The following is an 18806-nucleotide window of genomic DNA, read 5'->3' as shown; positions in this document are numbered from 1 at the left end:
AGGAGCAAGGGGTCTCAGACCCACACCAGGCCCCCAGCCCAAGGTAAGTCCCCACAATTTCTGGCTGCAAAAACCAGTGGGGGAGGCTGCTGGAGACCTAAGCAGCTCCTCTTAAAGAACCCATGCACGGACTCACCTACTCAGGCTCACTCGCTCTGGGCTCCAGCACCGGGGTGGCAGCTTGAGGGGCACCAGTGGTACACAGGGAGAAACTGAAGTGTCTGGCATTGAGGCGAGCAGAAGCCATTGTCCCATTGCTGAGCCCTCCCCCCACGGAGCTGGTAGGCTGGTGCCACATCTGAGACTCCACCAGCCTGGCTAACACAGTGTGACCCACCTTACAGATCAACAGAGGCTCCTGCCCGCCCCCCGCCAATTTATAGGCCCACCCACGCTGCTTTTCCATAAGAATGGCTGGTCTCGGCTCCGAAATCCTTTCAAACAAGCAACAGCTGGCTTCTGTGAGCCCTAGCTACAGCCAGATTAAAGTCACCGATTGGCTTCACCCGGAAATCTGCAAACCCAGAACGAGTACCAATCCTCTCAGATTGCTTTCCAGCTCAGGAAGGGTGGCCCTGGGCAAAACACAGGTCGGGGCTGACCTTGGCCTGTACCACCCAGGAAATGCCAGGGCCTGCACACCCAGTGCACAGCTACAGACCACATTGGAGCACCACCACCCTGCCCCTGCACAGCTGATCCTCCACGGAGGGCAGAGGTTGGTGGTCAGTGGCCAAAGCCAGTCCTTGCAGCTGACTGGCCTGGGTAAATCCCTCCCACTGACCTGCCAACAGCAACCAAGGCTCAAAGACAGGAGGAGAGTGTACTAAGTTCACATGAAGGGTGCATCAGCTTGGGTGGTAGGGGAGGCTGTGCCACTGGACCCTTCAGGACACCTACTCCATTAGGCCGCTCTACCAAGACAAGGAATCAAAGCAGCTCTACCTAATACATAGAAACAAACATAGGGAGGCTGCCAGAATGAGCAAAGAAACGTGGCCCAAATGAAAGAACAGATCAAAACTGCAGTAAAAAAAACCTACACAAAATGGAGCTAAGCAACCTATCAGATGCAGACTTCAAAACACCAGTTATAAGGATGCTCAAGGAACTTAGTGAGGATCTCAGCAGCATAAAAAAGACCTGGTCAAAAATGAAGGATACATTAATTGAAATAAAGAACAATTTACAGGGAAACAACAGTAGAGTGGATGAAGCCGAGAATCAAATCAATAATATGAACATAAGGAAGAAAAAACAACCAATTAGAACAACAAGAGCCCTGGCTGGCATAGCTCAATGGATTGAGTGCAGGCTTGCGAACCACAGGATCGTGGTTCAATTCCCAGTCAGGGCACATGCCTGGGTTGCAGGCTAGTTTCCAGCAGGGGACTCATGAGAGGCAACTGTTACAGGAAAATGAAGCAACCAGACACTGAGGGATTCTGGAGTACGAGGTTTATTAACGTGCACGGGCCCAGAGGAGTCAATCTCCAAATTCTGAGCCCTGAACAAAGGATTCTTGGGGTTTATATAGCCTATGGGGTCTTCCTGTCTACGTAGCAAAGCGGGATACAGAAGTGGAATGTGGTAATTAGTTCTATCTATGGGGCAGAAGCAGAGTACAAAGGCTAAATGTGAAAATTAGTTCTATCAGCGAGGGTGCTAGCCCCAGTCCTTGTGACTATCCTGCTGTTTGCTTTTCCCAGACGGCCTTATCGCTCTCCCAGGGTACCTGGGGTTTGGGTGAACAAAGGTTTTCCAAAGCTTTCCACATCACAACCACACATTGATGTTTCTCTCCTTCTCTCCTTCCCTTCCTCTCTAAAGATAAATAAATAAAATCATGAACAACAAGAAAAAAGAATCCAAAAAAATGAGGCTAGTATAAATCATCTCTGGGACAACTTGAAGAGGTCCAATAGTTGCCTCACAGGGGTGCCAGAAGGAGAAGAGAGAAAGCAAGAAATTGGAAATCTGTCTGAAAAAATAGTGATAGAAAACTTCCCTCATTTGACGAAGGAAATAGACATGCAAGTCCAGGAAGCACGGAGCCCCAGTTATGATGGATGAATAGAGACCCACTCCAAGACACATTACAATTAAAATGCCGAAGGTTAAAGAGAAAGAGAAGATCTTAAAAGCAAGAGAAGAGAAAAGAAGTTAGTTACCAGTAGGTGGCCAAATGGGAGGAGGAAGGGGGAGAAAGGGTGAGGAGGTGAGGGGATTAAGAAGTACCAATAGGTAGTTTCCGAGTAGTCATGGGGATGTAAATTACAGAGTAAGAAATAGAGTAGCTAAAGAACTTACATGCTTGACCCATGGACATGAACAATCATGGGGGGCTTATCTTAGGGAATGGGGGATGCTGGGTGCAGCGGGGCAAAGAGGAGAAAAGCAGGACAACTGTAACCGCATAATCAATAAAATATAATTTTTTTAAAAAAGGGAAAAGGCCTGTCACAATGTGATCATCTTAACCCATGCGATGCTCCTGGTCTGGTGCCTGGGCCCTGGTAGGCGGTTCCTGGCTGTGATCATCCTCCAGCCCCAGCCTCTGAAAGGGGGAGTCGTGGAGAGCCTGTCAGGTCACGCTGACATGCCACCTGCCCAGCCGTGCTCCGGAGGGGCCCCTTTCCCCTCAGAGCAGCTGGAAGGCTCAGGATGGAAGAGGGAGGGCCCGGGTCACTGGCCTTGAAGGAATCCGCTCCCTTCTCTCCATCTCAAGCCCGTGGGCTCACGTGGCAGCTGCACCCCCAGGCAATGAATTGTTCCCAAAGAGACTAGAGACACTGTTGTGGCTGGAGAAACCTTGGAGAACCTTAAGGAGGCAAAGAATAAAAATGCTGAAAGAAGCCAGTCACAAAAGACCACCTATTGTTTGGTTCCACTTATAGGAAACATCCAGGACAGACGTCTATACAGACAGAAAACAGATTCCTGGGGGGCCCAGGGAAGCAGCAGGGACTGATGGCTGAAGGGTATGGGGTGTCTCTCTGGGGCGAGGAAAATGTTCTAAAATCAACTGTGGTGAAGGTTTTGCAATTCTGTGAAGGTTCTAAAAACCATCGAATGGTATGCTTTAAATCAATGAGTTGTGTGCTATGCAAATTATATCTCCAGAAAGCTGATATTAACAAACCAAGAAAGTTGCCTTGGCTCTAAACTTAATTCTCCGGTTCCTCTAAGCTCCCCAAGGCCGCCGCCAGCATCTCTCTTATTAGGGCCGCCCTGATTCCACAATAATTTTTTTAAAGAGCATTTTCTCAGCACCTGAAAAAAAGACCCTTTGATGTCCATCTAAAGCCCTCCTAGGAATTCTTATCTATTTAAAAGAGGGGAATGCTTATTAAAAGCTTGGCTTTCTTGGCTAGCCAAGTACTCATGTTAATTTCCTCGTCTCCACGTTACTATGGCAACACAAAGCTCCACTGAGAGCTTTTGGGGTACATCCAAAGGGACTGTAATCTGGACCCAGGGTGAACCACAGCCGCTCTGCACAGCAGCCCCCACGCCCTGGCCACCTCGCTGATGGACGCTGCAGGAGGGGGCATCCCCCGCTGAGAAGGGAGAGGATGCAGAGAGGGGCTCTTCTGGGTCCACACTCCATGCTGGCCAAGTGGCTACCCCGGGCCGCTGGCACCACAAGGAAGAGGAGAGGGTACTGCCCACATCTCTTAGAGGCTGTGACATGAAACGGCCTGGGGAGCACCTGAGCCAGGCTCCTTGTCGACGTGACCCTATGTGGTGGCAGAAGAAGGCAGCGTCTCTGGCCCATGAGAATAACACGGCCCGAACGCTTCCATTAAACAGCCCTGTTCCCACAGGTAGGTCTCAGACCTGCAGAAGCTCCCTGCCCCCGGGCCCTGACCACCTGGCCACCCGGCGCCAAAGGAGCCTGAAGCCCATGCCATCAGGCTGTCGGGCAGCACCATTGCGTCTGAGGAGGGCCGGGCACAGAGGGTGTAGGATAGGCAGCCTCCGAGATGGCCTGCAATGACCTTTACCTCCATGTCGGCTTGTTCCAAGGTGAGTCTGCGTTGTGACCCAGAGAGTTCAGTAGAGGTGACAGTGAGTGACTTCCAAAGCTGGGTCATAAAAGACATTAGACTCTTAGATGATTCATGCTGAGGGAAACCAGCTCCATGTTGTGAGGACACTCAAGCAGTCCTATGGAGCCCCGCACTTGGGGAGGAACCGAAGTCCCCAGCGCCAGCCAACACCAGCTGGCCGGCCCCGGGAGTGGGCCGCCTCGGAAACGGGTCCTCAAGCCCTCGGACGCCTGCAGCCCCAGCCAACAGCATGATGCAACCTCAAGACAGACCAGGAGTCTGACTATCCAGCTGAGCTGTTCCCAGATTCTTGACACACACAAACTGCGAGATAAAACACATTTATTGTTGCGTTAAGCTGCTAAATCAGGGGGTTGTTCATTACACAGCACGGACACAGAGTGGACCCAGAAGCCCATGGAATAGCCAGAAGTTGTCTTGAGAAGAAAGACGGCTTTATCAAGATTGTTCTCTCCCTGCTCCTCGCTCCCTTCCCCAAAGTACCTCTACATGAGAAAGTGACGTGTTGATGGGTAGGGGCTTCAGAGACTTGGGTTTGTGTCCTGGCCCTGTCTTGCCCTCTACCCACCTCAGTGTCCCCACTTGCAAAGCAGACAAATCAAAATGTAACCGGTCAGCTCTGAAATCATAGTGTCTCATAATGGTTAAAAACAAAAGTTTTGAGTCAAGAAGACTGGTTTTGAACCCTGACTCTACTATTTACTTGTTGTGTGACCTCAGGCCAATTACCTAACTTCTCCTGAACCTCATTGTCATCTGCCATATGCTGGGTTTAATCATACCTGCTTCCTGGCACGGTTACAAAAATCCAATAAACTAACACATATAAATCATTTAGTGCACAGTAAGTGCTTAATAAATGGTAGTTACCGCTCCCAATAATGAGATAATGTGACAAGTATGATTATTTCCACCTAGAGCCAAGATACAGGAAGATCAGAGAGTCTGGAGGACTTCATTGGTCTGGAGTGAGCCCAGGTCTGGGTGTTCGTTTAAGGGCCCCCGGGTGAGTCTTTGAGGAACTCTGCCCTACAGAAACTCTCACGCGTGTGCCAGAGTCAGACAAGAATTTCACTGCAGTGCTATTCATAATAGGGAAGGACTGGAAAGGGTCCCCTGCCTGCCCATCCGTAGGTAAATGGGAAATAAATACCAAATGGAATACTACACAGCAGTGTAAAATTAATGTAGCAGAACTAAGTGTATTAACATGGATATAAATCTCTAAAATGTAATGCTGAACCACGCCCCATGAATGCAGGAGGATAGAGTATACAGAACATGTGGAAATATGCAGAGCATGGCTATATATTATTTAGAAATACACACATGTTGGTAAAAGCAAAAGGCCATGCATGCATGTAATAAGCATCAAGTTCAAGCTGGAGGTTACCTCTGCGAGGGAGGGATGGGAATGTAACAGGGGGAGGGGCTGCCCTGGAGCTTCAGTGCACTGGGAAGACAATAAGGAATTTTTTAAAACTGGGTGGCAGGCACCCAGGTACCCACTGTATTGGCTATGCCTTCTGCATGTCTGAAATATTGCACATTTAAAAATAAATGTGCATAGAAAAATATCCAGTACAGACGTGCATGGGTATGTTTCTTCCTGTTACTTGTGCCTTCTATTTTATCTTTAAGGATCCGTCTAGCTTTTAAGAAATAGAGCAGTTGGCTATTTAACAACGTGGAACACTCTGAGTCCAGGGCATGAGCCCAGGGACACCCACACAGGGTCCCCCAAACTCTGTCTCTTGGCGGTGCTTTGAAAGCTGAAGCTGACCGCACCGGGTATGCCTAATAAGGAGTTTTAGTAGTCAGGAGGGAGGGCTGCTGGAGTCTCTTCTGCAGCATCTTTAAGTTAGAAGGAGGAAAAAGAAACATCCAAACAGGCTGGGAAATGAGAAGAGCCTGGGAATGAAGAGAGAGAGGACCAGTAGGGTATATCTTCTTCTGAACACAGGCGAGTCGTCCTGGAACCACCCCAATGCAATATGGCCGCAATTGGGGGTTCGGGGTTTTCTCAGCACTCTAATCTGCCTCTGCCACCAAGACGTGCTTGAATGCTGTTTCTTAAAGATGCGGAAGGGTTTCGTTTTGTTTTGCATAATGAACACATTTCCCATGCAGCCACTTTCTTAGGTTCTCTGTCAAGTGTCAAGGTTAGCTTTTAGAAAAATCCTCCATGGACCACTGGGAGGCAATTTCCACCCAGTACAGAAACTTAAGAGGAAGAAAAACAACTTTTCAATATCGTTTCCGGGACCATATTTTGTGCATTTAACACAACTGAATGCAGACAACATCCAGCGAGAAAATTGAGTGCTCTCTCCTCACTTGGGCACTGAATGGGGGAAGTGATGCCAGGTGAATTACTGCCCCCTGGTGCCCGCAGACAGTGGTGCAACCATTTGCTGAGAGTCATTGGTGATGTTGCTTCCCGCATTCCCTGCTACCATCTCCTGCCCGTTTTATTTTATTTTTCTTATAGCCGTTTTCAGGGACCTTAACAATGTCAATGTCTTGAAGGCTTATAACATGGCTTCACGATTGCCCGCTTTCTCTAAATTTCTGCAGAAACACGGCCAGGTAAGCAGACTCCTTGGCTGGCTTACTGCCCATTTTGCAAATCTTTAAGCAGGAATCTGGCAGCTCTCTATAATCGGCAGGCAAACATGCCAATTGTTTAAAAATCTGGAGATTTTATTTAAAAATCTAGGCCTGATGCTTCTTTTGAAATATTGGAAAACCTGTCAGCTTCTGGACTGCATGCTAACATAATAAATGTAGGCTAAAGCTGACCAGCTGCTGACCACTTTGAATGAGACAGGTGCTCACACATTCTCCACACTCCCCGCCTTTCCCTATTGTCTCATGCCCAACAGGTTTATTCACTAATGGTTCTTATACAGCTTCTAGATTCGCTACCATAGCCTAAACTCCCTGAAGAGTTTGCACTGGCAGCCCAAGGAGTGAAGAAAGGATGGTACCTTTAAAAGTGGATGATTACATCACCTTGCACCTAGGAGGGGACAGAGGTCCACAAGCCCATAATACCCAGTTCAGTGATGCTAAGTAACCTGCTCAAGGTCACACAGCTAGTAAGTGGTGGGCCCTGCACTTGAACACAAATCTGTCTGACCCCAGGACCTCACTGCTTTCCGCACCACCAACCGACCCCCATAATTAGCTGGTTGCGTCGCAGGCCCCCCTCTGGGAGAGGGTTTGCATTACTGCTTGAACCGTCAGGAGTGGAATTCAGGTGACATGGAGAGAAGGACGCTCAAGATCTTTGTTCAAAAGATGGAAACAGGGAGCCCCAGAAATAAACACCGTCCTGATTTTGTTTCTTGAAAACTCCATGGTTGGTCCTACTGCAGAGATTTCTTATTCAATTTGAGCCGACAAACTTTCACAAGCATCTACCACCTCATGCCATTCCCCATGCCAAGGGCTGGGAGCTGGGCAAACTGGGGGCCAGTTATAAGCTATAGACAGGGAGCCCAAACAGCAAGGGCCAAAGCTGTTTGGTCCCTTACCTCCCCATGTCCCCACATGGTGTCTTTCATGACAACACACATCTGGCCTGGGCCTGGACACTTTCTTTTATACTGTGAGTCAGTGCTTTCCCCCAAACTGGCATCTGACTGAGCCCTACGAAACAGCAGTGGGGTCTCTCCCCAGGGGATGGAGCAAGCTGCAGCTCTGACAGTTTCTTCTGCAGGTAACAAATAAGCAATGACGTGGTATCTTTTCTAGGAATAATTGCAATAGCACACACTCACCGCTCGGCTCTCCCACAAAACCCTAGAGGCTGGACGGTCATCACATTGCGCCAATCTTACAAAAATGGGATCGGCTAGGTCAAATCGCTGAATGTCCTCAGTTTGCAAGAGGCAGACATGGGAATCGAATTCAGGGCTGTGTGACTCCGATGGTGACACCCACCACCACTCCCTCGGAGTGGCTCCCCAGAGGAAATGTGTGTTCTGGGGAAGGTCAGATCTGGAAGGGTCAGGCCTTCTGCAGAGAGCCAAAGGGGGGCTGCAACAGGCAAGCTGGCTCAGCAGAGGGAAGTGGAGCTGCCATGGGGGGCTGGGCTGCTACAGTGGGGTGGCCTCTATGGGGCCACCTCACAGCCTGCTGACCCACAGCTGTGCGGTTGCACCACAGGGCTGTCTTCACTGACGGGTCTTCCACTTCACCAAGGCCCAAACTGGGGGCTCCTGTTAGCATTGAACTGACACCAGCGACCGACAGCTGACGTGACATCTTAATGTTTGGAATTACTGGGCATGCCGCAGGTCCTGGATGTTTAGTTTCAATATTTGTGAATTAAGATGGAGATTTCAAAAAGAAGATGAAGGTTTCAAAGCGTGTGGTGACTGCAGGGGGGGGGGGGAGGTGGAGGAAGGTACAGGGGAGATAAATGGTGATGGACAGTGTGCAGTTGATGGGCTGTGGAATTGTGCACCTGAAACCTGTACAGTTTTGTTAACCGGTGTCACCCCAATATATTTAATAAAAAGGGAAAAAATAATAAATACAAAAGAAAAAGATGGAGGTTTCACCTTTCTTCCTGAAGGAAAAAAATCCTCTCTCTCCCTCTCTGGGAAGCCAAAACAAGCAGCCAGGCCCTTCTCTGGAGGATCTAAATTAAAAATTCAGGGACGAAAAGAGAAAAGGTGAGGAAAAGGAGAAAACGTAATTCTGGAAGCAGAGGATGGAGGATAAGAAGTGGGCTGTGAAGTCAACCAGGGTGGAGAAGTGCAAACCACCAACATCCTCATATTACACCTAAGGAAACTGAGGCCGGCAGAGATGCCTGAGAAGGTCACCCTCGGGAAGAACAGCAGTTTCAAACCGGCAGAATTGTTAGTTTCCCAGTTTCCGTGCCTGCAAAATCGTATCAGCGGGATTTTCCGCACCCGCTCCTCCCGCCTGTCGCCCAGGCCCCACCCCTCCTATTGTTTATTGGCTGCTGCGGCTCGAGATGAACGCAGAAGCCAGCCAATGGGAGTGGCCCACGGCGTGACTTTCCCGGGGAAGCCGTCAGCGACGCCAGAACCCGGAAGTGCGAGTAGCGCACCGGTTCGAGAAGCCAACCCGCCGCTAAGAGAGTGACCAGCCGACCAATGGCGAGTTGGAGGGGGCGGGGCCAGAAGGCAAGCCGCGGCGGGGGGAGGTTGTTGGATCCCGTTTAGGAGCTAGCGAACGCCGGGACAGCTGCGGCAGGGTCTGCCAAAGGTGCGCGGAGAGGAGGGGGCGAGCCGGAGGGACTTGGAAGGAGCAAGCCGGGAAGGGTGCGGTAGGCCAGGGAGTTCTGGGCGGGGTTCGGAAAGGGGCCGCTCCCCAGAATGACAGTCCAGTGCTCTCCCCTCCCCGGGCCTCAGTTTCCCCCTTCCTAGAGTAGTGGTGGGTGAGAGATCGCACTTCCCAGAACGCACCTCCAGCTCCCCGCGCACAACCGCGTCACCAGCGAACACCAGCCACCCCAAGGAGCCCATTCCTCGGGGATAACGCGCAGACCACCTGGACCAAAAGTGACGCACACCGTCTCCGTACCCCCAGTCCCCGTAACCCCACAGTGGGCCAAGCGAACCCCCATGAGAGCGCATAGCAAGCCATTTCTCATGTTCTGGATCAACGAGCCAGCGCCCACCCCGCACCCCCACCGTTGGACCTAAAGCCCTGAGCAGTGAGAAACCTAACCTGCCATCTCTGATTCTTGGAGGCCTAGCCCCAGGAGCAGGTGCACAGGCCCTGATTCTGGATACGATAGTGGTGACGCCTCGGGCACCCAGAACTCAGGCGCACTAGGGATTCGTACCCGATGTTTCTGTTTACTCCCTGTGGGCCTCCTGGAAATTGACTTGCCTTTTCTGTGTTTTGTTCCCCTCTTCTGTACAGCGGAGCTGGGGTGGCTGTCCTTCTTAGGGTACTGAGGGTTACGCGAGATAATGCATGGCTAGGGCTCAGGACACCACAGTTGCCCAATAAATGTTTATTGTTAGCATGCTTGACCCCTTCACTTTCACTGCCAGACCCCAGCACAAACTCCCTGTCACAGAGAGCGCAGGGTCACTGGCTCTGGCCCACACCCTGAGTTGTCCTTGAGATGTCTGACTGCCCAAACTCTAGGCAGTATCCCTGCTGGGCAGGCCAGAAAAGGAAGGCCAGAGCAGGGACTGGCGACACAGCTAATATCAGGGTGAGGGCAGGAAGAGGTGGCCAGTCATGTGACAATACATCAGGCCACCAAACAGTTGCGCTTATCAAGGAATGGGCCTCAGAACTGCCTTGGCCAATCTGGGTATGTGTGAGGTTCTTATTTTTGTCCCACTCAGTGTTTGGGGTTAGAGGCCACAGAATTTGTGATGAGGAGGGCTAGACTGTAGAGCCACAGGGTCCTGCATTCCAGTCTGTCATCTGCTCACTGGGTGACCAGGCAAGAGGCACTTCCCTTCTCCAAACCTGTTTCCTCATCTGGAGAGTGGGGTGACTGTAGCATCAGCTCTTGTTGAAGATTGCAGGAGGATGTGTTTAGCGCAGGGCCTGGCACACAGTAAGTGCCTAATAAATGCTGGGTATCAGCAGCATTACTTTTCAGTCCTTCCAGGCTGGACCCTCCCCATTTATATCCACTCCCTGCTTGCCCTCACCCCCTGGTCACAGTGAGTTAAGAGGCCTGGAGGGTCGCCAAGCCCTAGATGGAGCCAGAAATGCATCCCAAACATACCAGTTGCCCTGCCTCATCTCCTCCCAACTCTTGGTTCCTTTCAGATCCGGCTCTCTCTCATACGACTGTGGATATGTGCAAGGGGGCCACCCCTGAGTCCAGATGACACTCATACCAATGGCTTCAGTGATGGCCATGAGTGAACCAAAATGGATCTCCATCTGGAGCCGCTTCCTGTGGGTGATGGTGCTGAGCATGGTGCTGGGGTCCCTGCTGGCCCTGCTGCTGCCCCTGGGGGCCATGGAGGAGCAGTGTCAGGCCTTGCTCAAAGGCTTCTACCTGCTCAGCGGCAGGTTGGATGGGGCACAGCACGCTGTCACCAGATACACCAGACCATCCACAGAACTCAGCGTCACCTCCAAGGATGCGGCACTGCTGGTGGTCAAGACTAGGTCCTCTCCAGGTAAGAGAGTGGCTGTCTCTCCTCAACTCTTGGTTTTTTGCTTTGTTTGGATTATGCCACATTGGATTTATGTTATCATTTGTGTTCTTTACACTTGTTAAATTTATTGGGGTAACATTGGTTAATAACAAATTTTAGGTGTACAACTTGATAATGTTTAGTCTATGGGGTGACAGTTAATGAGGTTATATAAGTTTCATGTGTACAAGTCTACACATCATCTGTACACTGCACTGTGTGTTCACCACCCAGTGGTGGTATCTACAGTCTCCTCATCATATACTTGACCCTTGTACCATCTTTGCCCTCCCCCGTCCCCCTTTTCTCTGGGAACCACCATTCAGTTGCATGAGTTTTGTTTCATTTGTTCATTCGTTGCTTTGTTTTATATCCCACATGAGTGAATTTATATGGTTCTTGTCCTTTTCCAGCTGACTTATTTCATCTAGCATAATACTCAGGATACAACCATACTAAGGCAGATGGCAAGGTGTCATCTTTTTTATGGCTGAATAGTATTCCATCGTGCATAACGTGCCACACCTTCTTTATCCATCTGTCCATCAAAGGGCACCTGGGTTTCCATGTTTTGGCCACTGTGAAGAATGCTGCAGTGAACACAGGGCTACATACATCTTTATGAATGTTTTCAAGTTTTTCAGGTAGATACCTGGAAGAGGGATGGCTGGATCACATGATACCTCTACTTTTTAAATTTTTTTGAGAAACCTCCATCTGTTTTCTGTAGGGGCTGCACCAACTTACATTCCCACCAGCAGCATGTGAGGGCTCTGTCTTCACATCCTCCCCAACTTGGTATTTCTTCTCTTATTGATAGCCATTTTAACAGGTGCAAGGTGGTATCTCATAGTTGTAACTTATATTTCCAACTAGTGATGTTGAGCAATTTTTTAAAGATTCTATTTATTCTTAGGGGGGAAGGGAAGGAGAAAGAGGGGGAGAGAAACACTGATGTGAGAGAGAAACGTCACTCAGTAGCCTCTCACAAGCGCCTGGACCTGGGATAGAACCTGCAACCTAGGCATGTGCCCTGAGTGGGAATTGAACCAGTGACCTTTCTACTTGGCAGGACGACCTCTGAGTCACACTGGTCAGGGTGATACTGAGCACCTTTGCATCCTGTTGGCCATCTGTATGTCTTCCTTGGAAAAGAGTCTATTCAGGTCCTCTACCCATTTTATAATCAAAGTTTTTTCATGTGTTGTTGAATTGTATGAGTTCTTTATATATTTTGCATATTGGCCCCTTATTGGAGATATCATTTGTAAATATTATCTCCCATTCAGTTGGTTGCCTTTTTGTTTTGTTGATGCTATTATCTCCCATTCAGTTGGTTGCCTTTTTGTTTTGTTGATGCTTTTTTGCTTTGCAGCTTTTTAGTTTGAGTTTTGTTTTGTATTTTTTTTTGCTTTTACTTCCCATGCTTTTGGTGTCAAGTTCACAAAAACTCCCAAGACCAAGGTATTAAAGTTTAATGCCTATATTTTCTTCCATATATTTTATTGCTTGGGGTCTTATATTCAAGTCTTTAACCCCTTTTCAGTCAACTTTTGTGCACATTGTCAGTTGTTTTTCTTTTGCGTATGGCTTCCCAGTTTTCCCATGCTATTTACTGAGACTTCCCTTTCTCCATTGTATGTTTTCAGCTCCTTTTATGAACATCAGTTGCCCATGTGTATGGGTTTATTTCTGGACACTCAATTCTGTACCACTTGTCTGTGCATTTTCCTGCTGGTACCACACTGTTGATTGCTGCCACTCTGCGCTCTGGCTGTGTCCCCCAAACATTGCCACGTTCTATTTTCACCTCCCAGCCTTCGTCCCCAGCTTCTGCCAGGGTGTTGGGGCACAGGAGGCAAGTCTGCAATCTCACGACTCTGCCCCCCACCCCCCTGGCAGCAGAGGCTGTCGGCACCACTGTGTTAAGACTTCCCAGCTGCCTCTACCTGGTTTTGCCCAGGCACGGAGCCAGGCTCTAGCGGGAGGGCTGCAGCACTTCTCCTCCACGGCTGCCAACTCGCTGGGGCCAAGGTGGGTGCTGAGCCTCACCTGCGGCCACCGTCCCTGCCCTTCCCCCACCCCACCTTCCCTGCTTCCATCCTCCGATGTCCCTGTGTGTGGCTCTTTCAGGCACATCCGTGTGTTGAATGGGGAATCCTTTTTTCAGTTACCTTTTTCTACATTACAGGGTAGAAACAGTGGCGTCTTCTCACTCTCCCATGATGCTCTCACATCACTCTCACTCAGCACTTGCTAATACAGTAGATGTTTCGTGTCTGCTTCAACCTGTGTGCAGGGTACTGGGTCACAGTGAAGAAGTCAGCCCTGACCTCCCGGCCTAGACAAGCTGACAGGTGACCCATACAGTGCCACCAGTGGGGTGATAGGGGAGCAAAGGAGGCCACAGGAGCACACCAGAAAGGCTCCCTGGAAGAGGGGGCACTTAAGCTGAGACCACAGTGTGAGCAGGAGTGATCCAAAGGAACAGTTATGAGGGGAGAGTGCTCCAGCAGAGGCCTGAGGGTGAGTCTCGGGCACTTGAGGAACTAAAAGAAGCCCAGGAAGTGTGACTGACACTCACTTGGTGGGAGAGCTGGTGGAAGGAAGACTAGATGTTTAACAGGGTGCGGCTGAAAACGACTAGGTTAAGGGAATTAAAGGGCCCAGGGATGGGGAGGACTCAAAGGCTAGAACCAGTGGGGAGCCATTCACAGCCTGGCCTCCAGAGGCAGGGGAGGCCCCACCAGGATGTGGGGATGGCCGAGTGATGGGAGCTGTGGCCAGAGGTACACAGCCACTCCCCATGTGTCAGGCGGAAGGCAGGGGACAAGGAGATGCCTCCAGGGCCATGGGACAAATGGAAAAACGCCAGCTCCCACTCCGTGGGGCTGTGGGAAATAAACACATCCACACAGGCAGTAGTACTAGCACGCTAAAAGGAAGAGCAGCGTGGCTGGACCGAGCCCCCATGGCCAGGGCTTCCCCTGGGGCCCAGCAGCTGACCACTCCCTGCCCTCCCTGACTGTGCTTCTTCGGCTCTTTTCCAGCCGGTAAGTTGGAAGCCAAAGCAGCTCTGAACCAAGCCCTGGAAATGAAACGCCAAGGCAAGCGGAAGAAAGCCCACAAGCTCTTCTTGCACGCCCTGAAAATGGACCCAGACTTTGTGGATGCTCTCAACGAGTTTGGTATCTTCTCGGAAGAGGACAAGGACATTATCCAGGCGGATTATTTGTACACCAGAGCACTGACCATCTCACCCGACCACAAAAAAGCGCTGATCAACCGGGACCGGACGCTGCCACTGGTGGAGGAGATCGACCAGAGGTACTTCAGCATCATCGACAACAAAGTGAAGAAGGTCATGTCCATCCCCAAGGGCAACTCCGCGCTGCGAAGGGTCATGGAGGAAACGTACTACCATCACATCTATCACACGGTGGCGATCGAGGGCAACACCCTCACCCTCTCAGAAATCAGGCACATTCTGGAGACCCGCTACGCCGTGCCGGGGAAAAGCCTGGAGGAGCAGAATGAGGTCATTGGCATGCACGCGGCAATGAAGTATGTCAACACGACGCTGGTTTCCCGCATCGGGTCCGTCACCATCAGCGATGTCCTGGAGATCCACAGGCGGGTGCTGGGTTACGTGGATCCCGTGGAAGCCGGCAGGTTCCGGACAACACAGGTCCTTGTGGGACACCACGTCCCTCCCCACCCTCAGGAGGTGGAAAAGCAGATGAAAGAGTTCATACAGTGGCTCAACTCGGAGGACGCCATGAATCTGCACCCAGTGGAGTTTGCTGCCTTGGCCCATTATAAACTTGTTTATATCCACCCTTTCATCGACGGCAATGGGAGGACTTCACGGCTGCTGATGAACCTCATCCTGATGCAGGCGGGCTACCCACCCATCACCATCCGCAAGGAGCAGAGGTCTGAGTACTACCACGTACTGGAAGTCGCCAACGAAGGCGACGTGAGGCCATTCATTCGCTTCATTGCCAAGTGTACAGAGACCACCCTGGACACCCTGCTCTTTGCCACAACAGAGTACCCAGTGGCACTGCCCGAGGCCAAACCCAACCACTCTGGGTTCAAGGAGACACTACCTGTGAAGCCTTAACCCTCAAAAACCTCCCTTGGTGATGGGGTTTCCAGGGGGAGGAGAATCAAAACTTAGCATTTCTAGAAACCTTGTCGTTTCCCCAAGCAAAAGGACACAGACAAGGAACTTAAACATTCTTTACCTCCAATTTTTTGTAAGAAAAAAACTAAGTTATTAAGACTCGTCTCTAGGGTAACTTATAATTCAGCCAAGTTATTTATTTTCTTCTTTTGAGCTAGTAGATGTGGTGGGGTCTGTCCCGTGCTGGTGGCCCATGCTTCCGGTGGTCCCGGCAGGCGCTGGGGGCACATGTTCTCTGCATGTGACCAGAACAGGTTCTGGAGCAGAACGTACACTAAGGTGGCGAGAGGCCAAGACTGGGAGGAGATCCAGAGACACGGGACTAGCTCCTCCAAGTCTTCTCTGAGACTGGCCGACAGGTCCTGTGGTTTTACCCAGGAGAACCTGGTCCCGGTTTTGAGAAATGATTGAAAGCTTGCTTCCTTAGAGCTTTCTGCTGCCCTACAGAGAGGCTGGTGTTGTGACTAATTCTTACTGGCAGGGCGCACTGAGAGATAAGATGACATGAGCACGGACAACCTTTCTACTTTGGTATCTTGCTTATTCCAAGAGCCAGAGTTTGCAAGCTCTAGCATCAGAGGCTGTTTTTCCATACTGATACTATTTTTCTAATGAAAAATAGGGGACTGGCCCGCCTGGTTTTTCCTGTGCTGTCCATGTTTATATCTCCAGCATCTGCGGCAACTCAGCCCAGACGTCTGAGAGTTCTCGGGGTGTCCCTGAACTGAAGAGCGCAGCAGGTCAGGCAGTGCGCAAGTGGGCAGCTCTGCCCTCACGCCCCTCTCTGAGTGCGACATCTAGAACTAGGAGTTACAGAGCACCTCTGAGAACACAGATGCCACGTCACCACCAAGCACACTTTTTTAAATCTTTACCTAAGGATATGTTTATTGATTTGAGAGAGGAAGGGAGAGAGGAACATTGATCAGTTGCCTCCAGTATGTACCCTGACTGTGGAATCAAACCCACAACCCAAACCCACAACCTTCTGGTGTATGGGAAGATGCTCCAACCCACTGAGCCACCCAGCCAGGGTTAAAGAAGCATTTTGGTAAAGAATTAGAGCATTGGTTTGTACTGAACCATGAAAAACCTTTGGCCGTGGCCAGGACATGTCCCTTTTGGTCATGCAGTTCGATCCACTTACTGACCTGACTCCAACCACCCACAGCCACCATACTGTCCAGCACCCCTCGGGGAAACAGAATATTTCACCTTGGAGTGGCCTTATTTTTCTCCCAACTTACGAAATGCTGTATGTACTACGGCCAAGCCACCCTTCTGTGGCAGCAGAAAGAATCTTTCAATCACATACGACACAGGAGCCAACACGACTGCTGCTATTCAGTGAGTGGCCAGAGGCTCAGCTCCTGCCTCGGGTACACAGGCCGGCGCCCAGCGCTGCCCTGCACCCCACCAGTGTCCAAGGGGCACAGAGGATGCAGCACCAGCTCTGGTCTGAGGATCAGTCACTGCTCTTACGTGGCAGGTGTTCTATTTAATTGTGTGCATATTCAGAAAGGTTTTCTGAAAGATTAAGGGAAATGAATGGAAAGATATACGAAATGGGCCCAAGTGAGTTATTCAGACCTTTACAGAAAATATTTTCATATTTGTTTGCTACCGTGAAGGATTTCTTAAATCTACATCTTGGTTTTTATAAGCACACCAAGGAAGCCTGATGGAAGTGCTTGCTTTGTACTATTAAAACTGGCACTTTAGTGAAATGTGAAGGACATTACTTTAACAAATAACTGACCCTAATAAAAGTATTTTATTACATTAAATAAATGCCTGAGACTTTGCTGTCTTCTTCAATAGATGGTTCCACTTGTCGGAGGGCCACAGACCCATTCTTTACACAGTTCTGGCAGCAGAGCAGAATGGAGACCCGGGAACTCCCCCGGGAAACAAGGCAGCTGCAGGGTAAGCTGCCTGCCTGGGCGGACAGACATGCTCACTGGTCTCTCACTTAAGACTCAAGTAGCGGAAGTGGTTTTTCATGTTTCTGTTTACCTCGAGTCTGTGATTTTCAGGGGAAAACACACAAGCCCAGTAACACAGTCCTAAATCTCCCTATCTAGAATAGTCAATGCCTCTAACCCACCCCGGGTCCTGCTCAGGTCTGAAAAGGTTCACCTCTGCGTGAGACCTGTGCCCACACCTGAGAGCATGAGAGGCCAGAGGACTGGCCGACCACAAGAGAACAGATGAACTATGAAAAGGCAGAAAGCAAAGCTGCTCAAACCCGGGATGGCCAGGGAATACTCACGGCTCTGCAGGGTCAGCCCCGGACCAGCCCAAACCCTCTCCCACTGAGGGGGCTTCCGCAGGCAGGGAGGGGCCGTTGCAGAGCACAGTGCAGCCTCTTCTGGATTCTTACGAGATAAGCAATGCCCACTGCTTGCATTCAATTCAGATTACTCCTAACACATCTTTGTCTTTATGCAAAAGACACACACAGCAGAGGGGGACCTACAGATCAGAAGACTCAGCTATGATCCACCAATCTCAACTTATGGGATAGAACTGACATTTATGAAAGAACAGGAAACAGGAAGTTCGCTGGACAGTTTATGGCACCGAGATATTACTGCTAATATTCCTAGAATAACGATGATACTATAGCCTTTAAACTCTCTCCTAGAGACACACGCTACAACACCGTTGGCTGCTGCTCTGATGCTGGGGGTGCCCTCAATATAATAGGGACGAGGGGCAGGGGTAGAGGCAGAGAGAAAGAAAGATGGCTCTGGCGTGAGAGATGCTGACGTTGGATGGGAGGCACATAAACAGTTTATCTTAACGTTTTCCACTTAAAAATGTGAGTTAAATATAGTGAGGCTTGAATGAGGCACAAACACTTAAAAAACTTGAGTTGCCCTGGCCGGGTGGCTCAGTTGGAGCGTCCTCCGTACACCAAAAGGCTGCAGTTCATTGGGGGCTCATACAGGAGCCAACCAATCAATCTTTCTCTCCGCTGCCCCCTACTGAAAATCAACAGATTCTCAGGTGAGAGTTAAGAAAAGAGCCATGCTGATTTCCATCACACCTCAGAGTCCCAGACTGATTCCCGCCCGCCGACCCCTCACCCCGCGCCAGTGCCTTTGTGAAGTACGTTTCCTTACTGAGCCGCCAATGTCAGCTACCAAGGCAGCAAATCCTTGATGAAAGAGAACAGGTAGAAACCATAGAGGCTCACACATGAACAGCCATAAACTGAAGTTTAAGGCTGACACACATCACAGCTGGAAGGACTGAAATCAGAGTGACGCGGGACTTGACTTAGACGTTCTATTTACTCGTCTGCTGGGTAAAGGAAGGCACACCTACTTCTAAAGATCCGCGGAGGAACGCAGAGCTGAGTACCACTCCACAAGCGGG

The 18806-nt window shown here is 50.2% G+C and overlaps 1 protein-coding gene and 1 non-coding gene across 5 annotated transcripts; one reads left to right on the top strand and one right to left on the bottom strand.

Moving 5' to 3' along the window:
- Positions 1-6556: 6556 nt before the first annotated feature.
- Positions 6557-6686, bottom strand: LOC119057497 (small nucleolar RNA SNORA33). The gene has a single exon (XR_005084102.2). It is a non-coding gene; the product is annotated as a small nucleolar RNA SNORA33 (small nucleolar RNA).
- A 2556-nt stretch (positions 6687-9242) lies between these two features.
- On the top strand, positions 9243-17177 carry FICD (FIC domain protein adenylyltransferase). Of its 4 annotated transcripts, none has more exons than XM_037156101.2 (3): positions 9243-9320; positions 10857-11215; positions 14284-17177. In XM_037156101.2, exons 2-3 carry the CDS (start codon positions 10915-10917, stop codon positions 15357-15359), a joined length of 1377 nt encoding a protein of 458 aa, XP_037011996.2. In that variant the 5' UTR covers positions 9243-9320; positions 10857-10914; the 3' UTR covers positions 15360-17177. The 4 variants fall into 4 exon arrangements, with proteins under 4 accessions (XP_037011996.2, XP_053525674.1, XP_053525675.1 ...); XM_053669699.1 differs by having other exon boundaries at positions 9266-9376; XM_053669700.1 differs by having other exon boundaries at positions 9272-9381.
- Positions 17178-18806: the final 1629 nt, after the last annotated feature.

This window comes from Artibeus jamaicensis, unplaced genomic scaffold, assembly GCF_021234435.1.
Source record: "Artibeus jamaicensis isolate MK-2021 breed Jamaican fruit bat unplaced genomic scaffold, CSHL_Jam_final contig_525, whole genome shotgun sequence".
NCBI classification, from domain to species: Eukaryota; Metazoa; Chordata; class Mammalia; order Chiroptera; family Phyllostomidae; genus Artibeus; species Artibeus jamaicensis.
Note: the sequence above shows the minus strand (reverse complement) of the source record. Positions and strands in the feature narration are given on the sequence as shown.

What these genes read in the sequence shown, in the direction of transcription:
- FICD (XM_037156101.2), top strand. Translation starts at nt 10,915, where the DNA reads ATGACACTCATACCAATGGCTTCAGTGATGGCCATGAGTGAACCAAAA. An exon ending in CAAGACTAGGTCCTCTCCAG is followed by an intron (nt 11,216 to 14,283) that starts GTAAGAGAGTGG and finishes GCTCTTTTCCAG; the next exon opens with CCGGTAAGTTGGAAGCCAAA.